We start from the raw sequence: 21237 nt of genomic DNA, 5'->3' as shown, positions 1-21237 counted from the left end.
AAGATCACAAATGTCATTTTTCATCACTTTGACGATACTTAATATTATTTACGACATTGACTCTTTACTTTTAGTCTATTTAAAAAATTTTAACGTTTATTTTCAGGACAGTTTGTGGCATTTGGTTTGTAGAAAAAAATTTTTATATACATAAAATTAAGATGCACTAACTTGATTATTACTTGTGAATTGTCCACATTCTAAAATAAAAGAAAAACCTTTGCATTGTTTGGTTTAATCACGATAAAGTTATTGAGTTATGATGGCTTTGATCCAGTTAACAGGAATTGTAAGTTTTCTTTTTTTTTTTTTTGTTATTAATAAGACGGAATGGTAATAAGCATTTAATATCACTGCCGTGCATCGATCAAAATTCAAACAGATACGATTGGCATGGCACAACCTAAATGTCTCTTTTATAATGATAATTCTTACTATTGATAATTACTTCACAAAATCCATTTTCACAAAAATTCTAATGCAATAATATCATCAATAAGATTTATCTCTGTTTCCCATTCGACAATAAAATACGAAAATGGAAAGACAACAACACTAAATAATCTTTGCGACGCTTAATTACTACGATCCACATTTTAATAAATAAATCTTTTATTAGTATTAATGATTAATTCATGAAAAAAACACATTCATACTGCATTATGACACGTCAATTGACTTCAACTATATTTTTCTCGGCCATTTGATTCATTGGAAATTGTTTCGTATCATTCAATTTATGATGAGAATATTTAAAAATGCTAAATCCTTCATTTTACATATTTGGACTAGTGAAAACTGCTATAAATATTGTAAAATTTAAGATAAGACCAAATACTATACCGATTAATTAATTAATAACGCGTTCCGGGCTTTTCAGTATTTTCCAGGCCAACGACTCTAGTGATAAATAGGTCCATAATCGCCTTATTTATATACCAATTTTAGGTCCTCGTTTCACAGTTTTATAGTCCATAACTAAACCATTACGATAGCTTCTTTGTCACAAAAGAGGAAAGGATATTGATCGATCATTGTTTGAACAACATCTTCTAAATATGGCCTCATAGCTTCAAATCTACCCAGATCATTAAATTCGATTGGCAATAACGTTGGCCACCAACATATTGCTAAATTTTTACTATCCATGCTGTTTAACTTACAATTTTCTGCCACTCTGTAAAATATTAATAAGATAGTTGATATCAGTAACTAGTCAATCAAGAATTTTATCAGTACATCATTTTATAGTTAATTTCTAAATTTATAGCTCAATTATTGAATTAATTACTAGTTTACTCACTTCACAAAGTGCTGGAAAATGAATTTGAGGACGTCAAAATTAACTGGATTCAGTTGATTAAGCATAGATCTTAAAGCAAGTAGTCTACAGCTAGGATCTGAAACAATAATTACAAAATAAATTTGATTCCTTGAGTCTATTTATTGTTAGAAAAAGCGTATCTTCAGATGAATATTTACCTTCCATATTCATTCCAGAACCAGACATTGGTTTACTCACTCCTCGTGCACCTGATAAAATTAAATTTTCAAATAACATTTTGGTTACGACTAGCTTTAATAAATCTGATTTACCGCTTTCAATCAGCTTACCAGAAATATTTTCCAATTCAGCCATTCGCTCTTTATCGATAAGTGGTGGTAATCTTTTCACAAAGAAGTCCTTAAGTGCAGTAGCAACAGCATTCACAGGAATATCCAATAAATGTATGTCAACATTACGATCTAAAAAAAATATCAATAAAATTTATAGAGACGTAAATAATAAAGCATTATTTCTATAAAGCTTTAGAAAATTCTATAAACTTCTATTAGTTTTGTCAATATATTTCATTTTAAAAATTCTTATAAATCATTGAACAATTCTTGCAAACCACAGTTAAGAACAAATCAATTTAATAAATAAAAAATATATTGTGTATATTGAAATCCACCTATTTTTAAAAGATAAATAATAAGATAATAGCATAAAAAATACTATACCTTCTTCAAACTTCTGGAAAAGTAATTCCACATGAGCGCGATTTCCTGGAACCCTGTAAATCCCTTCAGAATCAAGTCCTTCGTCCTCGATGAAGTTGACACATTTCTCCAAAAAGAGTGGTATTCGGTTCGTTTCACTCTGAGCAAAATCCTCGATGAGAGATGGCTGACATTGCCCTGATATTGAAATACTGCTGATCGGTCCTTTAGGAGGTTTAACTTTATCCTGCTTCTTCTTTTCTCTTTCACGTTCCTTTTCCGCACTCTTTTTCAGTTTTTCTTCCTTTTGTCTCCGTTTTTCCAACTTCTCATCTTCTTTCGCCTTCTGTTTGTCCTTCTTCCTCGTAAGTTTGTCGCAGTCTTTGCCCTTTGGTAAGATTCCATACTGTAATTAGGTATGTCATACTTATCTAACAACTAATGATAATAAATAAATACAACCCTTTTGACCAAAGTTTGTTATTTAAAAAAAAAAGTAACAAAATTATTAATGACTTCAAATGCATCGAAACTGTAGTAATTGAAAGTAAAGATAGAAAGGTATTAAATAATAAGATTTTTTTAGATTCTACAGAAAAAAAAATATTTACTTCAATGATTTTTGAAACAGTTTGTGCACTATTAGAAAGATTAGAAAAAATGTTTATGCTTACACTTGGAGAATTAATGTCCCTTGGTGATGACACGTCGAGGCTGGACTCGTCATCTGGAATACCAACGGAACTTTTGGAAGAAAGTTCTTTTGAAGTTTAAGAGCATGCAAAAACATCCAGATCATTCAAATATATGGGAATCTCATGTTATTCCCTAAATGAGTGTTAGAGTTAATGATGGGGACTCACAGGACACACTGAACATATCCTGGGTTACGTGTTTCAGGTTGAACGGATGCTGTAGCGTAGTCGCTGAGTTTCCAAATCGCTTTCTCACATTAACCGCGCTGTGTTTATTAGGTTTTAATCTGGACCTCGTGCCGTGCTCCGGCTCACTCGACTCGGAACTATCCGGCGTTTCGCTTGATACTATTGAATATAATAGACTATCTTGAGCAACTGAAATACTTTCAGGAACACAGATAGTCATATTATATGGTAAAAAATAATAATCATACCTCGTTCTATCGGATCGATACGCCAATTCTTGTCGTCCTTTCCATAATTCAAACCAATGCTACCATCTCCACTTGCCATACTCGCTAATGAAGGTACCTTTGGAGTTGCTACTGGGATTGCGGTACGTTTCTTACGTGTACGCTTGTAACTTGATGGTTTTTTATTCGATTTACCCATAATGTCTACCCTTTGTCGCTCCAGTGAACTCCACTCTGAATCTGAATCGCTGTAGGCTGCAAAAATATTTCAAAACTTTCATTTATGCTAGAACTAGGAATATTTAATGTATTTCATCAATGAACTTTTTATTAGCTGGAGTATAAAATAAAATTTAGTATTTCATGAGATAGCAAAAATCTTGAAAATTTATTAAAAGCGAAAAAAAATTTATCGAATGAAAGGAAAATATTTTTTTTTAGAAAACTTACATGGCTGTCCTTTTTCTCTCCTATGTCGTAGTTTTGATTTATTATTTGAGATAGAATCTTGCACGAGAGCATATGCATACTCCCCTTCATAAGCAGGATACAGATTAGGAACGACATCTTTGGGATGAGCATATTCAAGATCTACAAGCTCTGGCGTTGCTAACGGTGCATGGCCCATTAATTTCGAACCATGATCACCTTTTTCTCCTACACTCATCCTTGCTATCGCATCTGTCACATTAGAAAAATCTTTCAAATTAATTTTGCCCGGTTGCTTCAACGTCTGACTGTTGCCTTTGGGTCGTGATTTAGATTGAGGAATGTTACGTCGACCCGTGGTAAAAGCTCGATGCGAATAAGTGTTAGAAACTCCATCGTGATGCATATTAAAAGTTCCTTTCACCCAACCTATTGTGCACAAAAGAATAATCAAATTGACGTTGATGATTGATATTCAAAATGCAAAAAAAAACTCGAACCTGTTAGTTTATTAGTAAAATCGCCACCTTTGAGCAGTTCACGTTCTCTTTCTTCACGATGAAAATCTACTTGGCTGTAAATATCACTGTCATCGCTAGGTGTGGCTCGATGGTCATTGAAATGATCATTTAATCCTGTATCTCCCAACTCCCCATCAGGTGTCAACTGCTCATAAGACTCCGAACCACTCCTGAAAGTTACAGACATACTGTTTCGGATTAGATTCATAAGCTTAACGATATACAATTTGTATAAAATTGCATTGCTGTAGCCAATTTAAAAAATTACTAATTAGTAGAAATTAATTTTGAGTACGGAAACTTATATCACTTATCGTTTAATATTATTTTTACATACAATGTTTTTATAAAAGTTTATTCGGCTCTCATATAAGATAATAAACCTAGATTTATCTAATATTTTTTTTTAAAGAAAAATTAAATAAATAATGAATTAATTTAAAATGTCTTACCCATCATCTGGTGTCTGAAGATGATAGCTTTCATGACGAGGTGGAGGCATTGGATGTAACGCAGAATACTCTAAAGTACCCTCACCACTATCATTAAGATTTCCGGGCTCCTCCATGTGGAATGCTTGTTCAATTTCCGGTTTCTTCTCCCATACTTCTTTGAAAAAGGGCGTATAGAATGCAGCTATACGTTGAACAAATATTAGTTTAAAATTAAATTATACAAAGAAAATAAAGCCAAGTTTATTTTTGAATATACTACAATAATAACTAAATTATTTGTAATAAAAAATGGTTACTTTTCTGTTGACAACTAGAAGCTGATGTCATAAAATGTGCTTGAAGTCGATCTGCGGTAGCATTTCCTTCAGTGATAAGCAAGTGACTTAAATCGTTACTGAAAAATGCATTTGCACCGCCAGTATCTGTTACTGCCATGATTTGAATTGGTAAATTCGGTATGTTCATAGAAAAGGCACTGAAATATTTATAAAAAATTCATGGTAATTAAACAATAATTTAGTATCATAAAATCTTTAATATATTTTTACTTTTAAATACATTTTAAGTATTCCTTAAGAAAAGGAAAAAATGAAGATGAATGTTCTTTATGCTAGACTAAAAAAAAGATATACGTACTTTAGTGTTGCTAATGATGCTTTCCTTTTTGTAGAGTAAACCAGAATAAATCCATGAACTAACTCATCTCGAAAGGCGTTTGCACCGTGAAAACTTGAGATAATTACTTCAACTCGACGTTTAGATTCTCCTAAAAATGTTTCAAGTACTATCGATTTTTCACCGCTAAGAAAACAGCACTGATGATTGAGCAAAGGCCCAAGAACATTTTCTACTGAATAAGGATCCCCACAAAACATACACATAATTATTCTGTAAAAAAAAAGTTAATCATAGTATCTTTAAACATATATATTTTGTTCATTGAAAATGGGTAAAAACCTACCTAATATCAGGTTCTAAACATTCTATAACACTTTGGTAAATATTTAAAAATCCAGCACGATGGTTTATCGATTGTATAAGTTGCTGAAGCGCTTCTTTAACTAAGGAGCTAGGAAAACGCTTATCTGGTTCTAAATCTTCGACACAAACATCAATGAAAGGACATTGTAAGCTGTCAGCAAGACTTTGGCCTTCTTCTCTCAACCTCATGGCCTCCATTTCATCAATAGTTGCATCAGGAACGAACATAATGACAATTGGTAAACCCTGGAATGGTAATCGATCTTCTTGCTCTAAATTAGACAGTAGTGTTTTCTCTAAAGAAGATCGGATGTATTCAAAAGAGTCTTCGTTTGAGTAAATGCAAAAAGAACCTGAAAAGAAACACAAAATAACAATGTATTGCTTGCATCTTGAATGCTGATAGATTTTTGCATTTATTTGTTCTTTAAATTATCGAGTCCAATATCAATTACAATTTAATTGAAATAAGCAATCAATTACGGGATTTACTTTAAAAAAAAATAATGTTTACGTTTACATTAAAGTGGGTATTCAATAAATACTCCGAATGGATATTTGCATTCGAAAAATTGACAGATGGAAGTAATTAGTATTCTCATGAGAATCAATGACTCACCATGTGGCATAAAATCGGATGTTGTAAATGAATTATGCGGTAATCCAACGTCACCATCAATGACTCGATATCCAAGTGTATATAACTGACAGTCAATCTCTACTTCGTCATCTTCCGTTTGTGTTTTTATCTCATGTGCAAATTCACTTCCGAGTCCGTTGCAGCCGAGTATTACTAAATTTAATTGATTATTTTCTGATGTTAACTGCCATTGACTACTGTGATTCCATGACGACGGCCTACATCAATAATTCAAATAATTAACATTGTCATAATTATAATAATTCAGTGCAATTCATAGTTTGTATAATATATGTATAATAATATTTATAATATAATTCATTATTAAACCTGTGGGCTTTTGTTCCGAGAATTCGTTCAATAAGGGCATCCATACAATTTGGGAATGCAGGACAGTGTTCACGAATTGGACAATGAACAAATCCTAAATGTTGGAATAACATCAACTTTCTATCTTGATCCAATCTATCTAATGCTTTGTACCTATGGAAAGGATAAAAAAATAATAGAGGATTTTCTTTCTATTATTTCAAATTAATAAATAAAATATTTTTTACCTAAAGTCGTCTAGTAAAGCGTCAGTAATTTCTTTAATGTCATCTTGTGTAATGGTACCAGATGGAGCAATACTTTTAAAGTGATAAAACAAGTCTGCATGCTCTAGTAAAAGTTCCTAAACAAAAAGAAAGATATTGAATAAAATGAATAGCAAGGGGAAAAATAAAAATCGATAAAGTTTTTTTTTACCTGAAAATTATGTTTCGCTCTCTCAATTATTTCCTTCTGATGATGATCATAAATTTCTTGACAATCATGATGAGAAAGTGCTTCGAAACACTCGCGACCCATGAATAATACACGTACTTCTGACAAATGTTTTCCAGGCGTAACATATCCAGTTTCTTCAAGCAATTGTTTGAATTGTTTCTTCCATCTAATAAAATATCAAGACATTATTCATGAAGAAACTCTATACAGTATAATAATTCAAGAATAAAAATAAATGAAAATGTAAGATTAAACTTTGTCATTAGTATTTTCATTAAACTCGAAGATCTTCTTTATCATTAACGTCGTGTACTATAATTAATGTAAATAAAATAAAAAAAGTTTTGCCGTGGGTTTAAAAAGTGATAGAAAAAAGAAATCAATATCGAAATTTATAAGTTTTACAGTAAATTACCTTTTTGGAAGTCTGCGTAGAGAAAACGCCACCAAAAATAAAGCAAAGCATTAATATTGCGAATAAGTCGTAATGAATGTTTCATAAATAATTAATTATACAATGTTCAATTTGTTTATGTTATATACTACGCCTAATGCATAACTTACAGTAAATACATAAATCTAAATAATTAATGTTAAAAATATATATATATATTCATTAGAAATAGGTTCTAATGATAATGATAGCAATAATAATATACGATAAAATTTTTTCACGTACTCAAGACGTCTTTGCTCTTGCTGCAATGCATTTATATGATTTTTAAACACAGTTTCAGCCTCAGGAGTTTCGAGAACTTCATAAGGTATTTTACTGGTATTATTTTCACCGAAATCATAGTCTACCCATGAAATATCTTCAGGGCATTCATAAAAATGCTGATGAAAATCAGGATGATCTTTAATGTATCTTTGAACAGTAGACCACTCCCTGAAAAATTATCGTATTGTTTTATGAAGAGTTAAAATACTTGACAATTAAAATTAATGATGAGAAATAACTCACTCGTTGATAAGTGTTGAAACGTCTGGACAAATTTCATGAAGAATATCTGGTAACATGTCTAAATACCCTTGAATTTTTTTAGCTATCGCTTCATCTTTTAATTTTTTAATATGCCTCCTAAACAGCCTCTGTGTAGCATCAATACCAAATAATTCTACAAAATTCATAAATTCCTTGTGTTGACCAAGTTTTTTCGATGCTTGAGACCATAATGCTCGATAGTCTGTTATATGTAACCGTATTAATCTCTGTAGGGAGTCAGTTGAGGCATCCAATAATTCTTTTCTTGTTTTAGCTGCTTCTGAATATGGAACAATTTTACTTCTTATTTTAGTTTTATCAATTATTTGAGCCAAGACTAGAAAAGCAGCATCAATATTGATATTTTCATGTGCTGAAGTTTCTACAACTACGATAGATCCTTTATATTCCTTTCGAGAAATCAGTTTTTCAGCCTCTTTAACATACATTTCATTAGCATCGTCATTTTTAGTTGTAACTAGCACGATGGGTTTTTTTGTTTTTATTAAATTATTAAGAATATTCGATACAATTTCGATTTGTTTTTCAATCGATCGATTTGGTACTACACTGACGTCAAAAACACATAAAAAACCATCGATATTCAGCTTTCCATCAGGTAGCACTTTTTGTTCATATTCTTTCTCTATTCCTAACTGATTCTTACAAATGTACATGAGCTTTTCAGCACTTGTTATTTTTGTAGCAGAACACCTTTTAGCATAGGGCTCCATTTTGCCTCCTTTGAATGGTTGAAACGAAGCATCATCTATGAACTCAGTATGTTCTATCACTTGAAACTGAAATTCTGTTCCATCTTCAGCAAACTTACTGACCTCTCCCCAGTATAAAAAGTGATCATTGTTAACAACACGACCACTGAAATCCGACTGAAAACAATTCATAAAATTAATTCGTAGTAATAATGACATATGTTTTATATAATAATATCGATTGCTAGTAGATCTTTTAAATAAATTACTAAACAATGATAAAATTACAAATAATTTATAACAGTGAATCATCACTCATTAAAAATATAATCATTACTTGTAAATGTTTAAAAAATTAAAGAAATAAATGTAATTAATTAAAATAAAAAAGAAAAATATGCAAAAAGGGATTGAATCAATTGTCTAGGGATAAGTTTAAGAAGAATTTGTCAAGAATTGATAAGGAAAAAAAATGATATTACCTGTGATAAAACAGAAATGTGATCAACACTATAATCATCACTGAGTGATCTCATAAATCGATTACAGAGACATGACTTGCCAACTCCAACCTGTCCTTTGTCTTTCTCTGTACCGGATAAACCGACTACCGCAACGTTAATACTCTTCAAATTATCACTTTTTCGTGCCATATTTGAAGTGATATTTTAGTCAGCTAACACCAAATATTAACAGGCTTTATTGCAATGTTAACTCCAAACAACCTCCAGTCATCACTTACAACAATCCTTGCACATTACATTTATAAAACATTCAAAGTCTTGTTAATTATCTTTGGTCGTTGTCACAATAATTAGCACTCTATGTAAAAATTTATAAACTTCTTCTTTGGCAACATTTTTGCCGAAAATTATCAATTTCTATTCTTGCCTTAATTTCTTTAATTGCCTTTCACATTTCATTGTCAAGTATCATTAATTCAAATGTCTTCTTATATTCCGGTTTTGTTTTTCGTCGAAGAATTGTGCGTAAGAAATATTCGTTGCATCTGTGTTAATTCATTAACACACTTAGTTCTGATTGTAACAATAATATTAATTATTGTATTTATGGACTGGTTTTATTCAAATGTTTTTTGATATAATTTTTTTCATCCAGTAAAGATTAAAACTCAAGAAAACATTATCCCAGGATCACGTTTTTTACATAAATTTATTCGAGTATTTTATTGTTTGTTAAGCTTCTTTAACAATGAGCAACGTTATTTTGAGAATGGCACTATCTGTAAAGAAAATAATTCTTTGTACATGGAATAAAAATTTAAAAGAAAAAAAAGAAAAAATTACACATTAATTTAATGAAATTATTGATTAGGTCTACTTGCAAAAAAAAAAGAAATTGAAATCATGATGAATTCCAAAATATTCAAGATTCATAAGAGTCTATAACAACAAAAACGATTATACAGCGACTGAAAACACAAATTTAAATATCGTTTAAAAAAATTTAAATATATTAAAAAAAAAAATTATTTCGAAAAAATAATTATCAAAAGCGATATCAGGAACGCTAGCGTCACACAGGTGCCCCTTGGATGAAAAAATTGTACAAAATATCAAAATGACAGACATAGATAGATCAATATGCTTTGTACACAACCGTAAACGTTTCGATAATGTAATTAATAATTTGCCCAATAAAAAAAATTCATTAATAAAAACCTTAATTACACTATCATTTTATATCATTTATAACTTTACAAAAACACTTAAGTAATAAGGATTCAATAACATGATAATCAAAGAATTTAATGCCCCGTAAAAAGTTCGATATTGCTATACTGACCTGTCTGGCACGCCAACCGGCCGTCTCTTAGTAATTATTAACTAAAACATGGCGATCTATTACACCTATTATCACTTTATGATTTTTTTTAAGCACACAACGTAGCAACTAAAGTGTAAATGTTTCTAATTATTGTTCTAGACGAGCGTTATAGGCAAACATGTTAATAACATCACGTCAAAAGTTGAATGCTACTCCAGAACGGAGCCATCTTGCTGGGTGGGCACACGACGGTCGATGTTTTTTGGTTGGAGTGTTCACTATAGCTAGATTGATGCCGCTGGGATGCTGAGACTCTGATATATTATTTGTTAAAGCAAAAAAAAACAACTAAGTCGTTTGAAATAATTATCAGAAATTGAATTAAAATTTATAGATCATATTATGAATAAAATGCACTGAGTTATTGTAAAAATATTATCTCTCTCGTCAATAAAAATCACATTAACAAACTCGATTTTTTATCAATGGAAACTGTAAACTATATATTTAATTCATTCATTAAATTTCATGTAGTATGGTTTATTACGATTTATTTTTTTGAAAATAAAATTCAGATTTTATATGTAGAAATAAATTTAGAAAATTTATAGAATTAAAGTCAATTACCTTTTTATACAATAGTCCATCAAGTAAATAATTACATTATTATAAATATTAATATTTTTTTTTTCATTTTAAAGAATTAAAATTTCTGCGCGCTAAAGAAGTGACGTTTATCAGACTCTATAAAAAAAAATTTCATACTTTTTTATCGACTGTAAATATATTGTCTCACTAAAAAGAACTACTTTAGATAGCGATACTTGTATCTTCAACATTTATTTACATAAGAATAATAATTATTTTATAATTTATTTTTAATTCATTGTATAAATTATTTTCTCTCTAGAGAATTTTTCCATTAAAAACCACTAAATATAGTTATTATATTATCATTAACTTGATCATCATTAATGGTATTTATGAGCTGTCATTTTACTATTACTATTTGGAGTAAAATGACAACTGTAAACCAATAATGTAGGCAATAAATAGAAGTTTCAAAATATTTGATTGTTGCTTAAAAACATTCACTAAATCTTTTCTTAGTCACTGTATATAAAACTTTTAAGCATCATTATTTGTAAACATGGAACAATTGTAGAGCTGTGAATTTGAATAAATTAATTTTGCTCTAAATACGACAATCATAAATTAAATTACAATTAATTCTTATCTTTACTAATAACTTAGATAGCCAATAGATGTATTTGTATTTAATTAGAATTTATTTTGAATACAAAAAATTTTTTACAATTTTTTTCTATCAAATCAGTAATATCTATAATTGTAAACTTCAATAAATAGAAGTAGAATCTCTAAATAGAGGTATAATTAAATAATAATTTAAAAAGTATTTTTTGAGCTTATTATTGTCTGAAAAGAGATACAAATACATAGGTAAACAACAAATATTCATTCATTCATATTTGATTGACATTTAGTGATCATTAATTTTTAACAATCACTATATTCATTCAATATTCTTGCCATTGATACTATACACCATCATTAAAACAATTTTCGATGGAAATTACATGCGAAAGCGAAGAATATCACTAATGTAGTTTAAATTAATATTACTCATTAAAAAATGAGGAAACAATCTAAAAAAATTTTTAATTTTTTTCATCTAAATTGAGTTGTTTTTTTCAATTTACGAAACGTTTATTACCCATTCTATATCATTGACTGAAATCTTTTACTTTTTTCCTAAACTTGTGTGTAGTATGGTTCAGATTTGGAAGTTTTTTTTTTTTTAATTCCTGTAAATTTATTTTTTTTTTGTCAAGGAAAAAAAATTGAAGTAGTAATAAGTTGCTTTGTTTTTGATAAAAAAAAAAATTTCAGATTAAAAAACTAATTCTCACTATCGTACTGCCATGCACATGTCTACGACGTCTGTATGAATGCTTACATCTAATAAATACAAAAATCTTATTTAAAATATATATATCCAGACATATCAAATTTTATATTCCATCTCTTCACCTGACTTAAACTCTGGTATCCATTGGTACGATAAAAAAATCAGAAAATCCTATAACTTGCCGTAAAAACCGTGTACAATCTTTTTCATTTCATAAAAAAGTAATCTTTATAGATAATATAAAAAAGACTAACAAATTTCCGGCTCATTTTTTAGCGATTATCTTTCGCTCGCTAGCATATTTTGTGTTTATCTATTCTTAGAATAATATTAATAATATCCACAATTTCGTGCATAGTCGTTGTAAATGAAATTCCGATGAAAAATTCGTGCATTTATCAAATTAAAATATTTAAACAAATTTTTTTTGAACTGTAACGCATCAGTCTTAGCCTGAGGTTTTTGTAAAACAATTCCCTCACGATAGAAGAGGTTCGTTAATAAATAAAGATGACATTTTGACTGAACTTTATCCTCTTTAAAATTTTTTTTGTTCTTACAATCAGGCACTCTCTGAATCATCATCATATGATAGAATATTAGTACTTCGAGGTAGCAATAGAGCTACATGTCCATATTTACGGCTCTTATATTTTTCTTGTATTGCCTGTTGCGGAAGAGTAGGAGCATTTGCAAAAGTTTCACACAAACACCTTATGCATTCTTTTAAATCTTGAAAACTATACCCCGTAGATAATTCTAACTCGTGCGGCCAAGCTTCTTCTTGAAGTGTGTGTCGTGCAACAGCAACGGCTGCAGCAGCTAAATGACTTGGCAAAAATTGTAGATAATCATCAGCTTCGAGTAGGGATAATTCACACAAGTACTGGAAAGAAGTTAAATTTAAATGAGTTTGCTAAGAAACGTATTAACTTGAAATCAAAATTTGTTATTGTTATTATTATGAACCTACCATGGCAAGGAATAAAACTTTTTCCGATAAGTTATTACTTATACACAAATCCTTGAGAAAGGTAAGAGGTGTGGGAACGGTGAGGTCAAAAGATAAAACCCGAAGAATTAGGTGTTCCATTCTAAGTACTTGTTTCTTAGAATAAGTATCGTCTGTGATGTAAACAAATTCCCCAACATCAGGTGCATAAATTTCTTCATATTTAGCTGCAATAAACATAGCCGCAGTACCAACCAGTTGAAGTTTTGCTCGAACTACACTCATATAAGATAAAAATCTATCAACATAAGAGACTGCTAGATATAAAGTTTCACTTTGAAGACGATATTCTTCAGCAACTTCCACTAGCCAATCTACAAGAATTGCTCTCATCTCGTATGTTATGTCTGGTTGTTTTTTCATATACCCTGGTTTTGGTCTGTGATTAGTCTGAAACAAAACATTTTTTATGTATTTGCAAATTCGTGATAAATTTTTTTTTTCAATAAAAACAATTTTACCTCAGCAACTCTCAAATAGTTATAAATATCTTCTCTGTATTCATCAACATCATAGAAACTATTTTTTATAGCTTTTGGAATATCACATTTTTTCCTTTCTTTTGTAGCAGATTCGACAGATACTAGTGATTTTTCCAAAGACATGGGGCTACCATGATTATAATCTGCATCCTCTTGTTTAGTAGAAGTCGTAATTTCTTGAAGTACTGGTCTGTATTTAGGTACGATTTTCACTGGATTTACTTCTAAAACGGGTCTTTCTTGTTCCGATTTAATATTAATTTCTATCACATGTTTAGTGTGAATTTCATTACCATCTCGAGTTTCTCTATGATTTATCGATTGTTCTTCTTTTTCTTCATAAATTTGAAATGGAGCTGTATCTCTTTTTTCTTCATATACTTTGAATGGCTCCAATTGTGGTGGTAAAAATGCTTTAACTTTAGCAAATTTTTCATCTTTATTACTGTTCTCCTGTAATATAAAGAATAAATAAGTATTGAAAGTTAAATTCAACGAAATAATAAAAAAACAAAAATGCAAGTAAATTGAGGCTAGAAAAGGCGGCATGTACTTACAGGTTTGTTCCTATGGCAATTGTTGTGTAGGACGCCGAGTACGGCTCGTTTCTGTTGAACTCCGTGTCCTTGGTGGTGATCTCGAAGAGCATTTTCTTTTCCACGTCTAGTTTCTGTGATTCGATTTTCTTGATCATCATAAATTCTGATTGTAGCCATATTTTTAACTAAGAATAAACGTGTTTCGTTGGCTTGTCTTTTTCTATTACACCAATATCCAAATATTCTTTACTCTTTTTAACGGCTCCACTCTCACCGAAACCGATAAATTATATATCGAAAGCTACGAGAAGAGCTCGGTTTCTCGATTTTAAATATTAATATGAAGTTACGAAAGCATTTTGATAATTTTAAGGGATTTTTACACTGGCTTTTCACGCTTACAGTCTCACGGCAAGATCACAACAGCCTGCCAACAGTTTCCTCTTCGTTCCTTCCACATTCGTCTCACTTGCACTCACTGATTACACCTCCTTACCTTTAGCGCCCGTTTGATTTTCAAATAAACGTACAAATGGTGTAACAGCTGTCGTCAAGAATAGGAACGTTACTCGGCGTTGCTTAAAATCTAACCAATCACAGCAACTGTCATTCAAGCAGATGAATATCGACCAATCAGAAGCCTCAATTCAAAACGATGAACACTTATACCGACCTGAATAGTTGAAAATCTGCTATACCAACATAAAACTGTAAAATGAAGAAAAATAAAATTACTAAATTTCAGAGTTAGGGACTTTTCATAATTACATGTGGTTCCAATGAATTAATTAATCTGTCAATCTGGAGGGTAGAGCAGATTTATGTTACGGAGTAAAGAGATAAATTGCAAAATATTTATTTAAACAACAATAAAATATTAAACACAATTTTAACAATCTAGATTTACAATCAATGAAAAATGCAGAACAATAAATCTAATAATGTGAATTAAGTGCTTCGAAATGGCTAATGAACCGCAAATTATGCTGAATGCTGTATCATTATCTGTCGATTATAAATGCCGACGATTAAACCATGCAATTACATTAAAGTATTGTGAAAAACAATGTGAAAGAATTTGCTATTTAATTTGGGCGTAAGTTTTTTGTGATTAATAATAAAATGCAAAAGATATTGGACTATTGTGAGTGATAAATATTAATGATGTTTATTTTTTTGTTCTTTAGATAATTGCCCAATTGCCCTTTATTATGAGAGAAGTTTTACTTTTGTGCTTCCTTATCGAAGCACTAAAACTTGTTTTAGGATTTTCATGTCCTCCTGTATGTACTTGTAGACGTGTTGGACCTCAAGCTGAACGACTGAAAGTTAAATGCAATAAAGATCTCAAAGAAATTGATTTAAATTCTATCGGCGTCGAGCTTTATCATCTAGATTTAAGTAAAAGCAACATTCACACAATAGAACCTGGAACTTTCAAAAATTTGACCAACTTAAGACGATTAGATTTATCCAATAATAAAATCACAGCATTGAACGAAGGAAATTTTATTGGATTAGAAAATTTAGAAAGATTGGACCTGAGTAAAAATGAAATTTCTTCAATAGATTCTGTAGCTTTTCGACCCTTGGCTAATCTTAAAAAGCTGTAAGTATAATGGCTATGAATTATGCAATGATTTCACTAATTAGCTGAACGCTTATTTAATTTATCTCAATTCTTTTTTTTTTTTGCTTAGAGATTTGTCCGCTAATAAATTAAGCACTCTGGATACGTCTTTATTTCATGATTTACTGGCATTAGAGCGCTTGTAAGTATTTTTATTTTATCGAAATTTAATTTTTATTATTTGTAGCATTTTTCAAAAAATTAAATAATTAAAATTATCCGCTTGAATAATTATTATTAATTTTTTATAGAAAACTCAGTGGTAATGCCTTAAAATCATTATCAGAAGGAACTTTCCATGGATTAAAATTACTAAGGCAGCTGTAAGTACTGAATGGTTATTATTATAAATAAATATTTATATGTTTGAAACGAACAAGTATTTAATAATTATATATTTTACAGAGATTTAACAAATAATCCTTGGAAATGTGACTGCTATTTATATTGGCTCAGTAACTGGAAGAATGATTCTATTTTCAAACTAAAGTAATAATCATAATCGAAAATATTCCATTTATATTATACATAAAGTTAACTAAATTCAATTTTTTTAGTCCTGCTCCTATATGTGACAGTCCAGAAATGTTTCATGGAAAATCAATTCTTGATATGAAGCTATCCAACGAATTTCAATGTCAATGGACTTCTCCTATAATAGATATTTATCCAGATCAAAATCAGGTAGTGTTCGCGGGTGATTCAATATCTTTAAAGTGTAGAGCTCCGAGTATCACTGATGACAGAAGTGCAAAACTAAATTGGCTGTGGAATCCGAGTTTAATTGATGATAGTCCTAAATTATTTGTTGACCCACAAGAAACGTTATCTAATATTAAAGTAGACAATCGATACTTATCAGATAGCGGCATTGTCGACAGTTCTTTGAGTATTTTTCCAGTAAAACAAGAACATAATGGTCAATGGAATTGTTTACTATATTCTATCCATGGTAATAAAACCAAATCAATTAGTATAATTGTCATATCAGAAGATACACGCTACTGTCCACTCGCAGTAACAAGAAATAATAAAGGAATGTATGCTTGGCCGCGAACAGTAGTTGGTTGGAAAGTTGAGCTACCTTGTGAAGGAATAATATCGTCAGGGATTTCATCAACATTATCTAAAGCTTCCTATCAATGTGACTTAAGTGGAAGTTGGACTGATCTAAATACTGACTTTTGTCCATTTATTTCATCAATAACAAGAACTTTAGAACAGTTTTCAAATTTAAACCTAACGTTAACTAAAGAAAATTTATTAGAAACCATAAAGAGATTTAAAAATTTTACTGAAGACTCAAAAAAAATTACAGATGAGATTGAATTGAATTTTATCACCAAAACTATCGAGAACTATGTAAATTTTATTGAAGAGGAAAAAGAATTAAGTGCCATTCTAGTTGGTATAATAAGTTCTTTGATGAATTTACCAAAAATATTATTAAAGAAATCAGAGTTGAATTATAATGTATGCAGCAGATGGATTAAATCTTTAGAACTTATAACCAAGTCTACTCCAGCAATTCAAATACATTTAAATAATTTAGCTTTAGAAGAATTCCATATAACGAAAGAGAGTTTTGTAGGATTATCATGCACCTGGTACAGCAGTTTAATTGACGATTTAAATGCTAAGTTTTTACATTGCGCTACAAGTAATCGAACAGCAATTTTAAATATTAAAGATAAATCTATCGAAGCTTCAATTAGACTTCCATCATCTCTACTAAGTGCTTCCGATCATTCTTCTACATGTTCCTTGATGATTTCAATGTTTAGTCATGGTATTTTATTTCCAAGAATTCCAGAAAATTATTCAGAAGTCACTTCTGCAGTTATTGGAATTAAAGTCATCGGTACAACAGTAAATTTAACAGAACCAGTAATGGTAATGTTAAAAGTATCTCACTATCACATGGCTACACCTCCAGTTCCTATGATTTGGGAAGAAAAAATGAATGAATCAGGAAGATGGACACCAGATGGTTGTAGACTTACTAATTTAATAAATAATATCGTAGTTTTTCACTGTGATAGATTAGGATACTATGGTCTACTAGAAGATACTTCATATTTAATGAAAATGAATACGACAGGAGCTAAATTTCGATACTCAAATCCTGCTATTTATGTGGGAACATTTATGATAATTACTTGCCTGACTTGTATGTCTGTGACTTATATTATTTGTTATACATCGATTATTATGCCGAAAAGGGCGAAGCACAGTGTAATTAATACATGGATTGCTATAACGCTGTTATGTTTTTTATACACCGTTGGAATTCAACAAACAGAAAATATTGAAATTTGTCAAGGAGTAGGATTAGTTTTACATTATTTGTCACTCTGTTGTCTTCTTTGGATGGCAGTTTCTGCAAGTAATATGTACAAAAGATTATCCAAGTCAGATATTACTGTTATTCCGGATGATGAAATACCAGAGCAGCCTATTCAAAAACCTCTTTTGGGTCTTTATCTTGTTGGTTGGGGAATTGCTTTAATTGTTTGTGGTATATCAGGTGCAATAAATCTTCGTGAGTATGCAGGATATTCCTATTGTTTTCTCACATCTGGACCAGCATTAGCAGCACTATTTATACCAGCTATTATTCTTATCATCTATTTAACAATTTTTTATCTTCTTGTTCGGTGTACTATCAGAAATGTTAATCACAACGGTCAATTATCAGAGGGTACTCAAGCTACAGAAAATGTTGACTTAGAGCTTTTGGAACCTCATGAAAATCGTGCTGATCAAAATAGCATTAATAGTACTCAGACTGTTTCATCAGAAGTAGAAGATATTGAGCATTCGCAAATTACTCAATTAAAAGGACATATAATCATTCTTATTTTATACTTAATAATGTGGAGTTCAGGTGCAATTGCAACTGCACAGCCATTTAGTCCACACATTCCTTACGATGAAATGATTTTTTCAATTCTTTATGCCATTTCTTCAAGTACTTTAGGTTTATTTGTACTATTATTTTATGGAATAGCTAGAAGTGATGTAAGATCACAGTGGACGAGAATGAGATGTTGGCTAAGAAAAAAGAAAAATCGTTGCTGTAGAACACGGAGTGTGTCTGACGCTAACCCATCAATTCCGGCCCAACCTTTAGTTCAAAATATTACTCCAGTTATTACTCAATCTCAAGCAATTCAAGCAATATCTGACAGCAATTCTATTAGTTCATCAAGACACACAAGCCATTCAACTAATGGTAAAGGAAGTAAAGCGATTGAATTTATTAAAGAACCTTCAGTAGTACCTAACAAAAAAGCGAATGTAAATTTAGTGGTTCTTCATCGTCAACAATATCGGTCGAATAACTCTGTAACTACTTATACTGAAGCTTCTCCAGCAGTTTGTGTGGAAATGTTTTATAATCCTCATCAAAGTGGTGTAGCGAGAAAATTCTTTAAAAAACAACGAAGAAATATTAAACATAACAATTTAGGGCCAAGAAAGCAGGGCGATGGAGGTGCCACAAGTGATAATGGAAGTTGTATTTCACTTCCACGGCCTGCAGTTAAATTATCAAATGATATTGATAATATTAATACTTCTATCTTTGGAAGTAGTGTTAAAGTTAATAATACAAATATTCATGTAGAATTAAATCCAGTAAATGACGTTAAAAATGTTAATATTCTTTCTGATAGTGGTGGAAGTGTTTCTGAAGATAGAAATACATCTGTAAGGTATGTTATTGGTTCAGAAAATATAATGCGAAGTGTAAAAAAAGTTAATAGCGATCCCATAAGTGAATTAACTACAAGAAAAGAAACTCTATCAACGTTAAGCCCTAATGAATCAGATGTAGATACAAGGACTGAAGAAATAAAATTTTGTAGAAACGTCTCACAGCAGTGTAGTCTTGAGTATAGTTCAGAAGTTGAAACTACGACTCAAATGACGAGTGAAAGAAGCGATCAAAATTTACCTGATATTGGAGAAACACCAGAGAAGTTAAAAGAGAATGATTTAAGGTGTAACAGTTTGACAGAAATTACTCAAGAGAGTAATAACAGTGAGTTTCCACCTTTGTCGTTGAGAAATAGTTATAGGAGTTCATTCAACGATATTACGAGTCTTGGAAACAGTTCAAAGAATGAACGAGTCGAATCAAGAGCTTCTCTAGACGATTTAACAACCAGTGAAAGAAGCTATAAAGACGACTCGCGACAAAGAAAAAATTCCGAACGATTAAGTGATGATAATTTTAGTGAAGATAATTGTATTCAAGATTTTCCATTTTTTTCACGATCATTATCAAATATTAATCGGGATGAGAGTAATTTTAGGTTACTGGATGGTCTAGCTTTACCAAATTTAGGTGAGCAAGAAGATTTAATTAGTACTCCAAATTTTCTAAATAAAGAGTTTAACTCTTTAACTGATCTTACCACCATTGATGTCACATTGGGAGCCACTAGACACTTGGATATGAATGCTAGCATTGGGGTTGACTATGAGGATACAAATTATAATAATTCAGAACAATTTAATGATGATACTGCTTTGGATGTAGAAATGTTATTAGAGACTAATTCTATTAAGAAAGAAACTAGTGTTTAAGCTATTGGAATCTTCCATTCAAAAATGTGCCAAGTGATTTGACATTTTGATCTCCTTGAAAAATATTCCTCTTCTTCATCTTTATTATTATGTCTCTTTTATATTTTTTATTAAAAATAACTATCGTAAATTGTATTTATCGTAAAAAAATGTGTGTTGTGTATATAATTCTATTATAATGATTATAATCCAAAATGCATTTTTCTTAAACTTTGGTATGAACAACATACGCTTTTATATCAGTGTTGATTAACAATTTATCAGTATTCGCTTTTCATCCTTCTTTTTACGATTTTTATAATACATTTTTGATATTAATTAAACGTATTACAAAGCTTTGTCAAGGAATCATATAACTAACTTGCCTGTACTTTGGAGATTTTTTTTGGGTTAAGACTGAAATTTTTCAAATATTTTATAAACACACAATATTGTAAATACTTTATACTTTAAAAATAAATAAATTTATGTTAATTGTAAACTGGATATTATATTAATTATTTATGATAAACTTTAATATTGAACGCGTTAGTTTTTAATTCGTGAAATGCATTAAAGTCAAGTAGAAAAAGATTAAATAGAAATAATTGAATATTTTTACCATCTGTTTTATAATTTATTCATCTTTTTTATTAATTATATCGAGAGTAAAATAATATTTAATATAAAATGTTTCA

At 30.2% G+C, this 21237-nt stretch overlaps 3 protein-coding genes across 9 annotated transcripts; 1 reads left to right on the top strand and 2 right to left on the bottom strand.

Annotated features, from left to right (window-relative positions):
* Window positions 1–265: 265 nt before the first annotated feature.
* On the bottom strand, window positions 266–10635 carry RhoGAPp190 (Rho GTPase-activating protein 190). 7 transcript variants are annotated; one of them, XM_035088645.1, is made up of 23 exons: window positions 10393–10635; window positions 9069–9829; window positions 7853–8763; window positions 7568–7777; window positions 7304–7315; window positions 6868–7054; window positions 6678–6793; window positions 6451–6603; window positions 6100–6338; window positions 5461–5833; window positions 5136–5387; window positions 4796–4974; window positions 4497–4680; window positions 4024–4232; window positions 3545–3952; window positions 3116–3349; window positions 2847–3026; window positions 2658–2710; window positions 2005–2389; window positions 1615–1746; window positions 1483–1533; window positions 1304–1400; window positions 266–1177 (listed from the first exon to the last, which is right to left on the bottom strand). In XM_035088645.1, the coding sequence occupies exons 2-23, from the start codon at window positions 9237–9239 to the stop codon at window positions 979–981; spliced, it is 4935 nt and encodes a 1644-aa protein (XP_034944536.1). In that variant the 5' UTR covers window positions 9240–9829; window positions 10393–10635; the 3' UTR covers window positions 266–978. The 7 variants fall into 7 exon arrangements, with proteins under 7 accessions (XP_034944536.1, XP_034944538.1, XP_034944539.1 ...); XM_035088647.1 differs by having other exon boundaries at window positions 2005–2371; XM_035088648.1 differs by having other exon boundaries at window positions 4024–4214.
* A 1154-nt stretch (window positions 10636–11789) lies between these two features.
* On the bottom strand, window positions 11790–14878 carry CycA (cyclin A). The gene is made up of 4 exons (XM_035088726.1): window positions 14356–14878; window positions 13778–14251; window positions 13278–13706; window positions 11790–13190 (listed from the first exon to the last, which is right to left on the bottom strand). The coding sequence occupies exons 1-4, from the start codon at window positions 14512–14514 to the stop codon at window positions 12867–12869; spliced, it is 1386 nt and encodes a 461-aa protein (XP_034944617.1). The 5' UTR covers window positions 14515–14878; the 3' UTR covers window positions 11790–12866.
* Window positions 14879–15149: 271 nt separating this feature from the next.
* Remo (Remoulade) lies at window positions 15150–20977 on the top strand. The gene is made up of 7 exons (XM_035088709.1): window positions 15150–15168; window positions 15239–15433; window positions 15525–15946; window positions 16038–16109; window positions 16219–16290; window positions 16373–16456; window positions 16525–20977. The coding sequence occupies exons 3-7, from the start codon at window positions 15549–15551 to the stop codon at window positions 20558–20560; spliced, it is 4662 nt and encodes a 1553-aa protein (XP_034944600.1). The 5' UTR covers window positions 15150–15168; window positions 15239–15433; window positions 15525–15548; the 3' UTR covers window positions 20561–20977.
* Window positions 20978–21237: the final 260 nt, after the last annotated feature.

Source organism: Chelonus insularis, unplaced genomic scaffold, assembly GCF_013357705.1.
Source record: "Chelonus insularis isolate UGA/USDA-ARS -01 unplaced genomic scaffold, ASM1335770v1 contig_568_pilon, whole genome shotgun sequence".
NCBI lineage: Eukaryota > Metazoa > Arthropoda > Insecta > Hymenoptera > Braconidae > Chelonus > Chelonus insularis.
Note: the sequence above shows the minus strand (reverse complement) of the source record. Positions and strands in the feature narration are given on the sequence as shown.